Genomic DNA, 15,581 nt, shown 5'->3' with positions numbered 1-15,581 from the left:
ACCCTGACTCAACATATAAGCGTCCTCTGAGTCAGGGCGTGACACCTCCGCTGTCTTCAACCAGGATCTCAGCGATCACTTCCTCATTGCCTGTGTCCGTAATGGGTCTGCGGTCAAACGACCACCCCTCATCACTGTCAAACGCTCCCTAAAACACTTCAGCGATCAGGCCTTTCTAATTGACCTGGCTGTGGAATGAAGAGTTTGGTTTTCGCCAGGCATAATGGGACCCATCTCGTCCAAAAAGTTGACTCAAGTTTGCCAAAAAGCACCTGGATGATCATCAAGACTCTTGGAAGGACGTTCTATGGACAGATGATTCAAACGTATAACTTTTTGGACGACATGGTTCCAGTAATGCCTGGCGAAAACCAAACTCTGCATTCCACAGTAAGAACATCATACCAAAGGTCAAGCATGGTGGTGGTGGTGTGATGGTTTGGGGATGCTTTGCTGCCTCAATACCTGGACGACTTGCCTTAATAGAAGGAACCATGAATTCTGCTCTGTATCAGAGAATTCAACAGGAGAATGTCGGACCATCCGTCTGTGAGCTGAAGCTGAAGCACAGCTGGGTCATGCAACAAGACAATGATCCAAAACACACAATCAAGTCTACATGAAAATTGCTAAAAAGCAACAAATTTGAAGTTTTGGAATGGCCTAGTCAAAGTCCAGACCTAATCCCAATTGAGATGTTGTGGCAGGACTTGAAACGAGCAGTTCATGCTTGAAAACCCACACGTCACTGAGTTAAAGCAGTTCTGCATGGAAGAGTGGGCCAAAATTCCTCCACAGAGACGTGAGAGACTGATCAACAACTACAGGAAGCATTTGGTTGGAGTCATTGCAGCTAAAGGTGGCACAACCAGTTATTGAGTGTAAGGGGGCAATTACTTTTTCACACAGGGGAATTGGGTGTTGCATAACTTTGTTTATGAAATAAATGAAATAAATATGTAATTGTTGTGTTATTTGTTCACTTATGTTCCCTTTATCTAATATTAGGTTTTGGTTGAAGATCTGATAACATTCAGTATCACAAATATGCAAAAGTAGAGAAAATTAGAAAGGGGGAAAATACTTTTTCATAGCACTCAGAGGTGGGTCAAAAATTGTACTCAAGTAAAAGTACTGTTACTTCAGAATAATATGACTCAAGTAAAAGTAAAAAGTAGTCATCCAAATAATTACTTGAGTAAGAGTAAAAAAGTACTTGGTGAAAAAACTACTCAAGTACTGAGTAACTGTTGAGTAACGTCTGATTTATTTTTTAACACAAGACAACAATCAGACAGACAAAAATACAAAATAATCATCTTTAATGAATTACAAAATAGCTTAAATTAAAATAATTCAGGTAAATTCAAGTATAAAAAAAATTAATAATAATAAATAAAAAATAAATAAATAAGCACAAGTAACACAAATTTCCAAACCTTTATACTTTTTTTTACCAGGCAGAACTAGAACGAGGCAGCCCATAAACTCTCATAAACTGTGTGTGTGTGTGTCTCCACAGTGACAGAACAACAGAAGGAAACACACAAACATTTCATACCAGGCATGCTGAACAGAAAACTGCACACCAGAAGGAAGCGGTCAACGTAAAATAATCAATAGGTGTTGATTAGGCCTACTCAGTACCTTTGTATTGCATGGCAAGCAACAGCCCTTTTTCTGTGTGCCTAGAAATGAATACTCTGATCTGTGATTAGGCCACACTGCACATCTCACTGAGCAGAGGAAAAGAGCAGCAGTACACATCAACTGAAAAAGCACCAGTCCATGATAGATGGCCAAATAAAACAATATTGCAGGCCTAGTATCCCAGAACACAAATTAAGCTGAATGCATGTTCTCTAGAAGGCATTAGAGGAGAGTGATGTAGTTGTAGATCGGGCATTATGTTTACTTCCAGTTCCAATATCTAACAAGAAAAGTCAGCAAAAAAAAGTCACACTAAATATATTGCCACCCTGTGGTTTGTCACTGACACACTATAATCCTAAATGACAGTAACATTATACAGAGTTATATAGGTCAATGTCTACTGGCTCACATTTGAATTGATAAACAAGTATATTTACCAGCATTTAAGATGTTCTCCTCTGTGGTCCAGGATGTTCTGAATCTTGGTAGGAGTATTGCTGCTGCATTCAGCTCAGGCTCTTTCATGACGTCTCCAAAACGTTTCTGGATCCCTTGCTGCAGGGCGTGAACAAGAGGTGTACACATTTTGCAAGTTGACTCCAACTTCTTCAGCTTGTCCCGCAACTGGTAAAGTGTTGGCAGCAGGAGGCCCATATGCACAGATGATTCCCCTTGGAGGATATTAAGGGCCATGGCAACAGGCTTCATCACAGCAGCATACTCGACCAAAAACCAATTTTCAGCTGGATTGAACCTATAAAAGATGTAACGATAAAACAATGACTTATAGCTATTTCTGGTACAATGTCTTTATTATGCATTGTACATGTTAAATACAAAAAATATATATATATATTTCATTCAAGTCATCCACAATTGTCACACCACCATGCAAAGAAAACGTAGTTACTTGAGACAAGTGGATTCACCCATTAATCAGCAAGGCTTATTTACTTTTATTATTCTTTAAAAACAAAATATACATTTTGTCAACTTACATCTTTATCTTTAATGCTGTGCAGACATTGCGAATTGCTTGTTCTCCTTGCTCTCGGTGAATGCGCACAATCCTTTCTACAGCGAGGAACAGGGAGCTCCAGCATGTCTGATTGGGTCGGAGAAACTGCAGCTTGCATTCACGTTCCACTGTTTCATGAGCCATGGTTGACCTGCTGGTTTTATTCCAAACAGCATGACATTTTGCAAAAGCAGACCGAGACAGCCTCTTGTAGGTTTCGTTTGCAGCTCCTCCTGCAGCAGTGGCATCAACTGTGGATATAAGATTGAGGAGATGGCATGCACACTTTTGGTGCCTTGGAAGTTGGTACTCAAGGCCTGTGTTGTCATCCAGAATTGCAGACATCTTGATACTCCACCTCTGACTCACTCTGATCTTCTGTTGCATCATCAAGGGTGGAGTCACTCTCCTCTTGTACATTGATGGCTTCCTCCTCTTTCTCCTCACCATATAATCGAAAGGAAGTTTGAGCCACTGTCTGTTGTCGTCCTGGTCACTTTTTCCCTGATGTGGTACTCAGAATGTATTTCCTCTAATGCAGCAGCAAGGACATCAAACGTGTGCGAGCCTTTGACAGGTCTACAAGCCAATGTGGAGTGCCTCTCCAGTGAGGTGTTGTCTATCCAGTGACAGGTGACACCTAAGTAGCTACGTTAGCAACATAGTTCACAGCACTCAGCTTTTTGATGATTATGCTCTTCTTGTGTTTTGCAGCTTCTTGTATTCTTGTGCATAACGTTTTCCTTGTCATTACTGTATGAGGTTGCAAGGTTTCTATCAAAGTATTGAAGGATGGCGTCTCAACCACAGAAAATGGTTGTGTTGGGTTCTATTTTTCTCATAATTGGATCTGTATGTGATGAATAGCTGGGAAGGAATGCATTAATGAGGAGCAATAGGTTTGAACTGTACTGATATGGATTGTTTCACATAGCAGGCTGTGATTCATGTGGGGAACGTTAGGGGCTAGGATGAGATAAGACTTGTATTTCTCACAGATACGAACACTCTCTCTTTGTTGTCTGTGAAACCGTCCTTGAACGTGGGTACATGGAGTACAGTGGAATGGTGTCTTTTGGGTGCTGACTCCACAGGTTATTATGATAGCAACTTATGCCTGGCAACAGTGTGCAATAAATGGAGAAGAGGAGTTGGGACCAACCCCTGTGCCAACGGATTGGCTGAACCACACTCAGTCCTTTACTCTGATTGGCCAACAGAAGAGGTGGGAACTATCTGTCAGAGTATTTGGGGGGGAACCTGTGAGCGGTGTTTTAGTTCTCTGTCTGCCCTGCGTGGTATCTCAGCGGACCCGTATATACGAACCTTCATACTTATCATACATACATTTTGCATATAATAAATTAAGCTTGGATTGAAGATCTCTTGATTCTTATTCCAATACCAGATTTGAATTACGCAATTTCTAACAGTTGGTTGGCCTCACATACAAAATTTAGCATCAGCTTGTCAAGCGTTGCTTGTGTTACCCGCCCTGGGGCAGTAAAGGCTGTGATTTTTGCATTTTTCACAAGAGTATCACTGGAAGAGGAGGACTTACGCTTTCTGTGGTTCTCTAAGTGACGAGACTGCACAACTACGTTTGATTGGTGAAACACAGTCACGTGGTAGAGCCTTAGCGGAAGTCTCTCTCTCTCTGTCAAAAGAAAACATTAAAATAAGGCATATGCGGGGGGATAAAGACAATGACGCGTAGAATACCAAAGAGGTAAAAAGAAAAGTAACGACCTCATTGTAGCCTAATGTAGCGGAGTAAGAGTACAGTTTCTTCTTCACAAATCTACTCAAGTAAAAGTAAAAAGTATAGTGATTTAAAACTACTCCTAGAAGTATAATTTTTTCTAAAACTTACTCAAGTAAATGTAACGGAGTAAATGTAACTCGTTACTACCCACCTCTGCCTACCTGTTTCCTGTCATACTGGGATTCGTCACACAGTGATGTTGCAATTACACTGGAACTAGTGATTGACCAACGGGTGTAGTTATTTTCCATCAGGCTTGTTTTCACTATTCAGTCACTTAAAATAAAGTTACCTCATCTGCCTCACACCTCCCTCACTCCTACCCACTGTGTATGCGCTCTCTCTTGCTCTCTTTCCTACGTGGTTCACTTTCTCACTGTATCTTGAGCGAGTAGGAGCTCTGATCTTTAGCTCCAAACAGTACCTCGTCTCCTCAAGGACTCCAAAAAGGTAAAAGGCTGTTGCTCTGCTCGTGGCTGGGAAAGGGTGCTCTGAGCTGGGGGGTTTCAGAGTGGTTCTTTGGAGGATATAATAAAAGATGAATGAGTTGTGTGTAGGACTAGGAATATCTGTGTTTGTTTTGTGTGTGTGGCTATGTGAGAGGGAAAATACTTGTTAGAAAAGGGGTGTTTTTTAAAATCAGTTTAGAGAAAACACACCACCAGTCACACACTACCTTATTCTAGCTCTGTCTTGGTGCCTAATGTTTGGCAGCGCTGTTAGATGTGTGCACACAGACAGAGTGGCAAACTGTTCTTCACACACCAGTGAATTTAATAGCTAACCAAACCATGATATCATTTATGGGGAACTGTCCAGCTGTTCTGTGGGATGTTGGATTAAGGAAATGAAAATGAAGCCTTCTGTAAATGTTTAACTGACTAGGGTGTGTGAGTTTGGGTCCCTGCCCATGGTAAATGTGTATGGTAAAGATCAGGGTTGGGGTCAATTCAAATTGAAGTCAGTCAGTTCAGGAAGTAAACTGAAATAATTGAAAAAAGGGAATCTATATTCAATGACTTCTTAGTAAACGGAAGAGGAGAAGCTATTTATTTAAAAAGTTGTTAATTTTTTTTTTTTTAATTCAAAACACTTCCTGAATTGGGTGTATTTCATTCTTATTAACCCTGGTAAAGATTGATAACCAGATTACAATATCCTCTGGGGAAATGGCTAGTAGTGATGGTGCACTGGTGTGTGTGTGTGTGTGTTTAGTAGGGATAGTGAATTGGTGTGTGTGGCAACAGCAGGTCCGCTTGCATAACTCTCGGCATTGTTGGGAAGGGCCTGTAAGTAAGCATTTCACTGTTAGTCTACACCTGTTGTTTATGAAGCATGTGACAAATACAATTTGATTTGATATTCATAATGAACTTTCCCAACTTCACTTGTCACCTACACCCAACTTAGTCACCCAACTTACATTTACATTGTAGTCCTTTATCAGACGCTCTTATCCAGAGCCACTTACATTTAGAGAATACTTTTTTTTTTTTATACTGGCCCCCAGTGGGAATCGAACCCACAACCCTGGCATTGCAAACACCATGCTCTATCAACTGAGCTACATCCCTGCCGGCCATTCCCTCCCCTACCCTGGACGACGCTGGGCCAATTGTGCGCCGCCCATGAGTCTCCCGGTCGCGGCCGGCTGCGACAGAGCCTGGATTCGAACCAGGATCTCTAGTGGCACAGTTAGCACTGCGATGCAGTGTACGTGCATACAGGAACACACATGTGTGTGTGTGTGTGTGTGTGTGTATGTGTGTGTGTGTGTGATAGAGAGAGCGAGAGAGAGAGAGAGAGACAGGTGAGCGAGAGAGGGGGGGAAGGGGAGAGAAGGTGGGAGCAGAGACATATTTTTGTAAACGTGATATTTTCATAAGGTGTGCTCACTGTCTTCCACTCCCTCTCTCTCTCTCCCCTATCCCACCTCTCCCCCTTCTCTCTCTCTCTCTCTCTCTCTCTCTCTCTCTCTCTCTCTCTCTCTCTCTCTCTCTCTCTCTCTCTCTCTCAGTTCATTTGTCTCTCTCTCAGTTCCTTTGTCTCTTGAGGGAGTAGCAGCTCTTATCTCTAGCTCTACACACACACACGGACATGCCTGTACGTGCATACAGGAACACACATGTGTGTGTGTGTGTGTGTGTGTGTATGTGTGTGTGTGTGATAGAGAGAGCGAGAGAGAGAGAAGAAGTTGTGGTCCTCTGTAGCTCAGCTGGTAGAGCACGGCGCTTGTAACGCCAAGGTAGTGGGTTCGATCCCCGGGACCACCCATACACAAAAATGTATGCACGCATGACTGTAAGTCGCTTTGGATAAAAGCGTCTGCTAAATGGCATATTATTATTATTAAGACAGGTGAGCGAGAGAGGGGGGAAGGGGAGAGAAGGTGGGAGCAGAGACATATTTTTGTAAACGTGATATTTTCATAAGGTGTGCTCACTGTCTTCCACTCCCTCTCTCTCTCTCCCCTATCCCACCTCTCCCCCTTCTCTCTCTCTCTCTCTCTCTCTCTCTCTCTCTCTCTCTCTCTCTCTCTCTCTCTCTCTCTCTCTCTCTCTCACCCACAACCACACACGCCCATGCATTCACACACGTACACACAGATGTCTTTTGCATCATTTTATCTTGTCAAACACATTAGCAAGAAACGCCTCATATAAGAATGTCAACTACACTTGGCACCTAGTGTACAGTTGATGGCCCAGCCAACTTTAACTGTCTTGATCAGTCTTGTTCTCTCTTTATTCTCTCACTCACTCACTCACTCACTCACTCACTCACTCACTCACTCACTCACTCACTCACTCACTCACTCACTCACTCACTCACTCACTCACTCACTCACTCACTCTCACACACACACTCACACACACACTCACACACTCTCTCTCTCACACACACACACACACACACTCACTCACTCACACACACACACTCACACACTCTCTCTCACACACACACTCACTCACACACACACACACTCACACTTTCACACACACTCACACACACACACACTCACACTCACACTCACACTCACACACTCACACACACTCACACACACACTCACACACACACACACACGCACACACACTCACACACATACATACATACACACACACACACACACACACACACTCTAACACACAGCGCTATCAGGCTCCATTGTGTAGTGTGCTTGGCAGCTGATTGTTGTTCTGTTTGGTCTCTGAACAGTGATCAAGATGGCTACTGTGGCTATTTGATCATAATGTAGACCTACCAGAGTGGCCTACCATCAAAAACAATGGAGAAAATGCATCCCATAACATTTTAACATGGAAATAGCTGTTCAATCGTTCAGTCTACATTAGCAGCCAATGTGTAGTGTAGGTCTACATTCCATGAGACTTTTGAAAAAAACATTCAGGGCTTGACATTAACCTGTTTATCCACTTGTCCTTCAGACAAGGAGGTGACAGAAAATGTTGTTGTTGTTTGATATAGGAAACTATTTTACAAAATAAAATGCATCATTATTCCCATATCATTATTACAGAGAATCAGACAAATTATGCTACCCTCTGCCTATTGGCTACTTAGTCTCAAAATACAACACTGCCCCTTTAAGACATAAAAATGCTCTTTACCTGACTCGCTTTTCAAAGATGTCTTTAAATGCACGCGTTTTGTGCTCTTCTAGGAAGCAACCACTCCCCTATTACTGACTACAAATTATCTATAACTGGACTAACTAGCAAAGGATATGAACAAATGTACACAGGTGGCTACATGCAGCTCTCGCTTTGATCTCAAAACAAGCGCATCTACTCACAACCTCTCATGCTGTAAAGACAGCCCAGTTCAAAGTGAATGGCCATATATGATCCATATATGGCAATGGTTTATTTGCATATAGGCCTACTGCAGCTCTGATTGGTTATGAGTGTTATGTGGGCAGCTTGTCTCTCCCTTTTCTGTTTCCCTTCCTCCTTGTTTTGTCCCCTCTTTGTCTGTTGTATCTGTATGTGTGTTTGTCCCCTTTATGTGGGTGTGTCTGGAGGGGATCAGGGGGCGTGCTCAGGATCTGCCTCTCCTGTGCAGCTGCGGGTTGTTTCCAGTGATTCCTGCCTACGCAGCTGCATCCTATTCTCTCATCAACCTGCACTACTAATTCCTGGGCATGGCTCTCCACCGGCGCCAGATCGTTGTTCTTACTAGAGCGGTAACTTGGCTCACCAGTAAAGTTATATTATCTTAGTCTTCAGCCTGGCTTTTTACTCTCCTTAACCTGTCGTTTGTTTTGTCTTCAGTTCAGACATACCTCCCTGCCTGCCTGCCTTCGTGCCTGCCTGCCTGCCTGCCTGCCTGCCTGCCTGCCTCAGCCTCTCCTTCCTCCGGAGCCGACTAGCCCACTCTGTTCCTTTTCTTCAGTTGTTTTTTGGACTAAGACAAATTGAACTTTTATTAAAATAAGTTTTGTTTCCTCCACTCCCTTAGTCGTGTTTGTTTCTCTGAGTGCTGGGTTGAACCATAGCGTAACAATGAGGCACCGGTCTGTGTAGAAGTATGTGCCTGAGTCGTGCCTGTCAATGCAATTGAATCCTACTCTGATGCATTCTGCCTACAACAAAGTCTGTTGTATATTTGGTTTTGCATACTAAGTCTTGCATAGTTCGTTTTGTTTCGGTATGTTTCATTGAAAGTAGCTAATATTGCATTGATTCGATCACAATACCCACAGTAAAGGGAACCGTTGATAGTGTTAACTAACGGGGAAAACTAGAGAGTTGAGAAGTTAAATCTCGTGCTTCTCTGCACACTGATATTTCTTCTGCGCAGCAGCAGTCCCACACACACACACACACACACACACACACACACACACACACACACAGGGGCGGTGTGTTCATTAGGGCGATATGGGCGACGCACTGCCAAACGGGAAAAGGAAGGGATTTTTTTTCTAATAAATTATATCACGGCAACAGTAGTTCAGTGTTCTAATCTAGACGTCTGATCTGCCACTAAATGTCCAATCAGGCTAAAGTCGTGCTTCAAATGTCCCCACCCGTTTTGGGGCGATTTCAGTCAGGTTGAAAATCGCCCAGAAGTCTCTCATAGCCTCTAATGTAAAATATTTTTTTTTCAAATATCAGAGCTTTCAATACAATCTCTATGGGTTTCTGAGGGCTTGCACTTACGCGCTTTCGTCATACGTAACGTAACATAACCATGAACGTAACTAAGAAACTACTCTTTCACCCTGAAGGCGGCACGGCAGACAGCACCGCTTGGACAGCGACTGGTGTAACCGACATGCACCATCTTTCAGAAAAGATTAAGAAAAATGAGCTGTCAAAGACCCACATGGATAGCTGTTTGAGATTGTCTGCTTTGGGGAGAGTGAATATTGCCACTCAACTGGATGAGGGATACAGGCTAGCTGTCCGCCGCCACAATGATGAGGTTAGCAACAGCAGAGTCGTGAACACTGTCTACGAGAATCGAGACGACCTCATAGAATGTTTTGAAGCCAGTCTTCTGCTACCCCCTGCTTACTCTTTCACCCTGAAGGCGGCACGGCAGACAGCACCGCTTGGACAGCGACTGGTGTGTAACGGACATGCACCATCTTTCAGGAAAGATTAAGAAACATGAGCTGTCAAAGACCCACATGGATAGCTGTTTGAGATTGTCTGCTTTGGGGAGTGAACATTGCCACCTGCTGACAAGGCTGACAAGATAGGACCCTTTTGTCCATTGTTATTGGATAGGAACAGAACTTATAACCAGCTCCTGACCTAAATAGATCTTAGCACAACATTTTACTCAACATATCATATTCCATATTCACTATAACAAATATATTTACTACGACATTAGCAAGAACCGCCACATCCTCAGCCGGCTAATCCAGTGTGTGAAGTTTTGCGGAGTGTTTGAGTTAGCTTTGCGAGGCAAAGATGAAACTGAGGGCTCCACCAACCCTGGTAAGCCAACACTTTTGAGATCAGTCAATAAATGCTTCTGGTATTGACTTATATGCTGCCCCTGTCTTCATGTTGTTGCTGGACATATCTTTTTTAAAATGTGTGTAGGTCACCTAAATCATCAGAAAAATTGCCCCCCCTGAGAATTTTTTCAGGAGCCGCCACTGCACACACACACACACACACACACACACACACACACACACACACACACACACACACACACACACACACACACACACACACACACATTACAGAGAGAGGATGGGTGGGTGGCATTCATTACCGGTGGTGTGTTATAGGCTTGTACTACTCAGAGGCTACAGGCCAAGTCTTTGTCCAATGAAATGTCACCACTCTAGTTATTTGTCCAATGAAATGTCACCAAACCTGCCCGGTTGAATACAGGAGTGTGTATCATTGTTATAAGCAACAGCTTGATCAAGAAGTGTGTGTATGTGTGTGTGTGTGTGTGTGTGTGTGTGTGTGTGTGTGTGTGTGTGTGTGTGTGTGTGTGTGTGTGTGTGTGTGTGTGTGTGTGTGTGTGTGTGTGTGTGTGTGTGTGTGTGTGTGTGTGTGTGTGATAGAGAGAGCGAGAGAGAGAGAAGACAGGTGAGCGAGAGAGGGGGGAAGGGGAGAGAAGGTGGGAGCAGAGACATATTTTTGTAAACGTGATATTTTCATAAGGTGTGCTCACTGTCTTCCACTCCCTCTCTCTCTCTCCCCTATCCCACCTCTCCCCCTTCTCTCTCTCTCTCTCTCTCTCTCTCTCTCTCTCTCTCTCTCTCTCTCTCTCCCCCCTTCTCTCTCTCTCTCTCTCTCTCTCTCTCTCTCTCTCTCTCTCTCTCTCTCTCTCTCTCTCTCTCTGTCCCACCTCTCCCCCACACCCCAGACAGTATGGAGAAGAGCCAGTATGGACCTCCCCAGGATGTGTCGGCTCTCCCCTACCCCGGCCCCCCAGCGGGCTACCAGGGAGGTAAGAGATCAGATCTACACTGATACTCTTAGGGACAGTATAAGCTTACACTCTTAGAAAAAAAGAACCTAAAAGGGTTCATCCTGGAACCAAAAGGGGGTTCTACTATGGGGACAGCCGAAGAACCCTTTTGGAACCCTTTTTTCGAAGAGTGTAGTCCTAGACTAAAGAGCCATTTTAATTGAGATTCTCCATTGAGCATGCTTTTCAGACCAGGACTAGGTTTAATCTGTGTTCAGGAAACCAGCCCTTACTCTTTATGTAAATTAAAATGTTACTGGACAGCAACTCCCTTCAACAGTGTTTTCATTAAGCGTTTTGGAAGTATGTGTCACGATAGCCATAGATGTCATGAACATCATTGTTAAGTGCTGGCCAACCCTCTGTATCCCTGGGTTTGTGTTCCCATAACGCTGGCCAACCACTCTGTAACCCTGGGTTTGTGTTCGCACAGCGCTGGCCAACCACTCTATATCCCTGGGTTTGTGTTCCCATAATGCTGGCCAACAACTCTGTATCCCTGGGTTTGTGTTCCCATAACGCTGGCCAACCACTCTGTATCCCTGGGTTTTATGTTCCCATAACGCTGGCCAACCACTCTGTATCCCTGGGTTTGAGGTAAATGACACAGTGTATTGATGTATTTATTTATCTATCCCTTATTTATCAGGTCCCCAACCCAGCATGTACCCACCACATCCCCAGTACAGCATGGGCATGGCACAACCTACAAACGCCCCCGGCGGTGAGTCACACACACACACACACACACACACTGAAGAAAACTCCAAACTATCTGACCAAAACTACCTCAATCGGTTCCTTATTTTATTATTCACAGTACCCCAGGTGGAAAATGAGAAACCAAGTTGTACACACAGAAGGTATTGGCTGGATATCCTGGCCTTAGCAACACCCAACCTTAGCAACCCCTCTAATCCTCTACCTCTGTGGGGAGTGTCAAATATAGAACTAACAACAAACAACCTCATTTTGGGGGGCCTAAGTGGCTCAAATCCAGTTCTGTCCTGTTCTATCCTGTTCAATCCAGCTCTGTCCGGTTCTGTCCAGTTCTATCCCGTGCTATCCAATTCTATTGAGTTCCATCCAGTTCTAGCTGGTTCTATCCGGTTCTGAACAGTATTTTCCTCTCCCTACAGTAACCCATGTGGTGGTGATTCTTTCTAGTCCTGTCCAGTCTCTCCCTCTCTCTCTCTCTCTCTCTCTCTCTCTCTCTCTCTCTCTCCTCTCTCTCTCTCTCTCTCTCTCTCTCTCTCTCTCTCTCTCTCTCTCTCCCTCCCCACCCCAGACAGTATGGAGAAGAGCCAGTATGGACCCCCCCCAGGATGAGGTGGCTCCCCCCTACCCCGGCCCCCCAGTGGGCTACCAGGGAGGTGGGGGGGAAACTGCCTACCCCCCTCAGCCTGGCTTCCAGGGAGGTTAGAGATCAGATCTACACTGATACTCTTAGGGACAGTTTAAGCCTACACTCGTAGAAAATAAGGTGAAATCTAGAACTTGAAAGGGTTATTCAGCTATCCCCATAGGATAACCCTTTGAAGAACCCTTTTTGGTTCCAGGTAGAACCCTTTTGGTCCCAGTTAAAAACCTTTTGGGTTCCATGTAGAACCCTTTCCATAGAGGGTTCTACATGGAACCCAAAAGTGGGAACCCGAAAGGGTTCTACCTGGAACCAAAACGGGTGCTCCTATGGGGACTGCCAAATAACCCTTTTGGAACCCTTTTTTCTAAGAGTGTAGTCCTAGACTAAAGAGCTATTTTAATTGAGATTCTCCATTGAGCATGCTTTTCAGACCAGGACTAGGTTTAATCTGTGTTCAGGAAACCAGCCCTTACTCTTTATGTAAATTAAAATGTTACTGGACAGCAACTCCCTTCAACAGTGTTTTCATTAAGCGTTTTGGAAGTATGTGTCACGATAGCCATAGATGTCATGAAAATCATTGTTAAGTGCTGGCCAACCACTCTGTATCCCTGGGTTTGTGTCCCCATTACGCTGGCCAACCACTCTGTATCCCTGGGTTTGTGTTCGCACAGCGCTGGCCAACCACTCTGTATCCCTGGGTTTGTGTTCCATAACGCTGGCCATCCCCTCTGTATCCCTGGGTTTGTGTTCCCATAACGCTGGCCAACCACTCTGTATCCCTGGGTTTGTGTTCCCATAAGGCTGGCCAACCACTCTGTATCCCTGGGTTTGTGTTCCCATAACGCTGGCCAACCACTCTGTATCCCTGGGTTTGTGTTCCCATAACGCTGGCCAACCACTCTGTATCCCTGGGTTTGTGTTCCCATAAGGCTGGCCAACCACTCTGTATCCCTGGGTTTGTGTTCCAATAAGGCTGGCCAACCACTCTGTATCCCTGGGTTTGAGGTAAATGACACAGTGTATTGATGTATTTATTTATCTATCCCTTATTTATCAGGTCCCCAACCCAGCATGTACCCACCACATCCCCAGTACAGCATGGGCATGGCACAACCTACAAACGCCCCCGGCGGTGAGTCCCAGACACGCACATGCACACGCACACACACACACACACTGAAGAAAACTCCAAACTATCTGACCAAAACTACCTAAATCGGTTCCTTATTTTATTATTCACAGTACCCCAGGTGGAAAACGAGAACCAAGTTGTACACACACAAGTTATTGGCTGGATATCCTGGCCTTAGCAACACCCAGCCGTACCAACCCCTCTAATCCTCTACCTCTGTGGGGAGAGTCAAATATAGAACTAACAACAAACAACACCATGTTTGGGGGGCCTAAGTGGCTCAATCCAGTTCTGTCCTGTTCTATCCTGTTTTATCCAGCTCTGTCCGGTTCTGTCCAGTTCTATCCAATTCTATTGAGTTCCATCCAGTTCTAGCTGGTTCTATCCGGTTCTGAACAGTATTTTCCTCTCCCTACAGTAACCCATGTGGTGGTGATTCTTTCTAGTCCAGTTCCATCCTGTTCTATCCAATTCTATGGAGTTCCAGTTTTATCCAGTTCTACCTGGTTCTGACCAGTTCTGTCCAGGTCTGTTCAGTTTGATCCAGTCCTGTCCAGTTCTAACCAGTATTCTTCTCCCTCTGCAGAAACCCAGGTGGTGGTTCTGTCCTGTTCTATCTGGTTCTGACCAGTTCTATCTGGTTCTAACCAGTGTTCTCCTCCCTCTACAGTAACCCAGGTGGTGGTTCTGTCCTGTTCTATCTGGTTCTGGACAGTTCTATCTGGTTCTAACCAGTATTCTCCTCCCTCTGCAGTAACCCAGGTGGTGGTTCTGTCCTGTTCTATCTGGTTCTGACCAGTTCTATCTGGTTCTAACCAGTGTTCTCCTCCCTCTGCAGTAACCCAGGTGGTGATGATGCAGCAGCATCTGCCTAGCGACGTGCCCGGCCAGATGATGTGTCCCCAGTGTCAGGTCCAGGTTCTGACAGAGACCACACACACCCCTGGACTGCTCACCTGGGTCCTCTGTGGAGCCCTCGGCTGCTTCCTGTGAGTTAACACACACGCACACATACACACACACGCATGTACCATATGCAGACATGTAGCACACATTCTTTTTTTCTGTACAGATGGATACACACACTGAATCTCTCTCTCTCTCTCTCTCTCTCTCTCTCTCTCTCTCTCTCTCTCAATTCAATTCAATTCAATTTAAGGGCTTTATTGGCATGGGAAACGTATGTTAACATTGCCAAAGCAAGTGAAGTAGATAGTAAACAAAAGTGAAATAAACAATAAATATTAACACGAAACATTACACTCAGAAGTTCCAAAAGAATAAAGACATTTCAAATGTCATATTATGTATACTATACAGTGTTGTAACAATGTGCAAATAGTTAAAGTACAAATGGGAAAATAAATGAACATAAATATGGGTTGTATTTACAATGGGTGTTTGTTTCTTCACTGGTTGCCCTTTTCTTGTGGCAACAGGTCACAAATCTTGCAGCTGTGATGGCACACTGTGGTTTTTCACCCAGTAGATAAGGGAGTTTATCAAAATTGGATTTGTTTTCGGAATTCTTCTTTGTGGATCGCTGTAATCTGAGGGAAATATGTGTCTCTAATATGGTCATACATTTGGCAGGAGGTTAGGAAGTGCAGCTCAGTTTCCACCTCATTTTGTGGGCAGTGTGCACATAGCCTGTCTTCTCTTGAGAGCCAGGTCTGCC

The 15,581-nt window shown here is 44.4% G+C and overlaps 1 protein-coding gene and 1 long non-coding RNA gene across 2 annotated transcripts; one reads left to right on the top strand and one right to left on the bottom strand.

Annotated features, from left to right (window-relative positions):
- Positions 1 to 1,455: 1,455 nt before the first annotated feature.
- On the bottom strand, positions 1,456 to 3,974 carry LOC311120121. The gene is made up of 3 exons (XR_014612124.1): positions 2,652 to 3,974; positions 2,091 to 2,407; positions 1,456 to 1,930 (listed from the first exon to the last, which is right to left on the bottom strand). It is a non-coding gene; the product is annotated as an uncharacterized lncRNA (long non-coding RNA).
- A 705-nt stretch (positions 3,975 to 4,679) lies between these two features.
- LOC311120120 (uncharacterized protein) lies at positions 4,680 to 14,892 on the top strand (the record flags this gene model as incomplete). The annotated part of the gene is made up of 5 exons (XM_084194739.1): positions 4,680 to 4,886; positions 11,301 to 11,384; positions 12,055 to 12,129; positions 13,829 to 13,903; positions 14,742 to 14,892. Coding segments are annotated over exons 2-5 (380 nt in total), but the record flags the coding sequence as incomplete, so codon positions are not given.
- Positions 14,893 to 15,581: the final 689 nt, after the last annotated feature.

Source organism: Coregonus lavaretus (assembly GCF_964263955.1).
Source record: "Coregonus lavaretus genome assembly, contig: HAP1_SCAFFOLD_6079, whole genome shotgun sequence".
In the NCBI taxonomy this organism is placed as follows: domain Eukaryota; kingdom Metazoa; phylum Chordata; class Actinopteri; order Salmoniformes; family Salmonidae; genus Coregonus; species Coregonus lavaretus.
The sequence above is the reverse complement of the archived record's forward strand: the minus strand, read 5'-3'. Positions and strand labels throughout refer to the sequence as shown.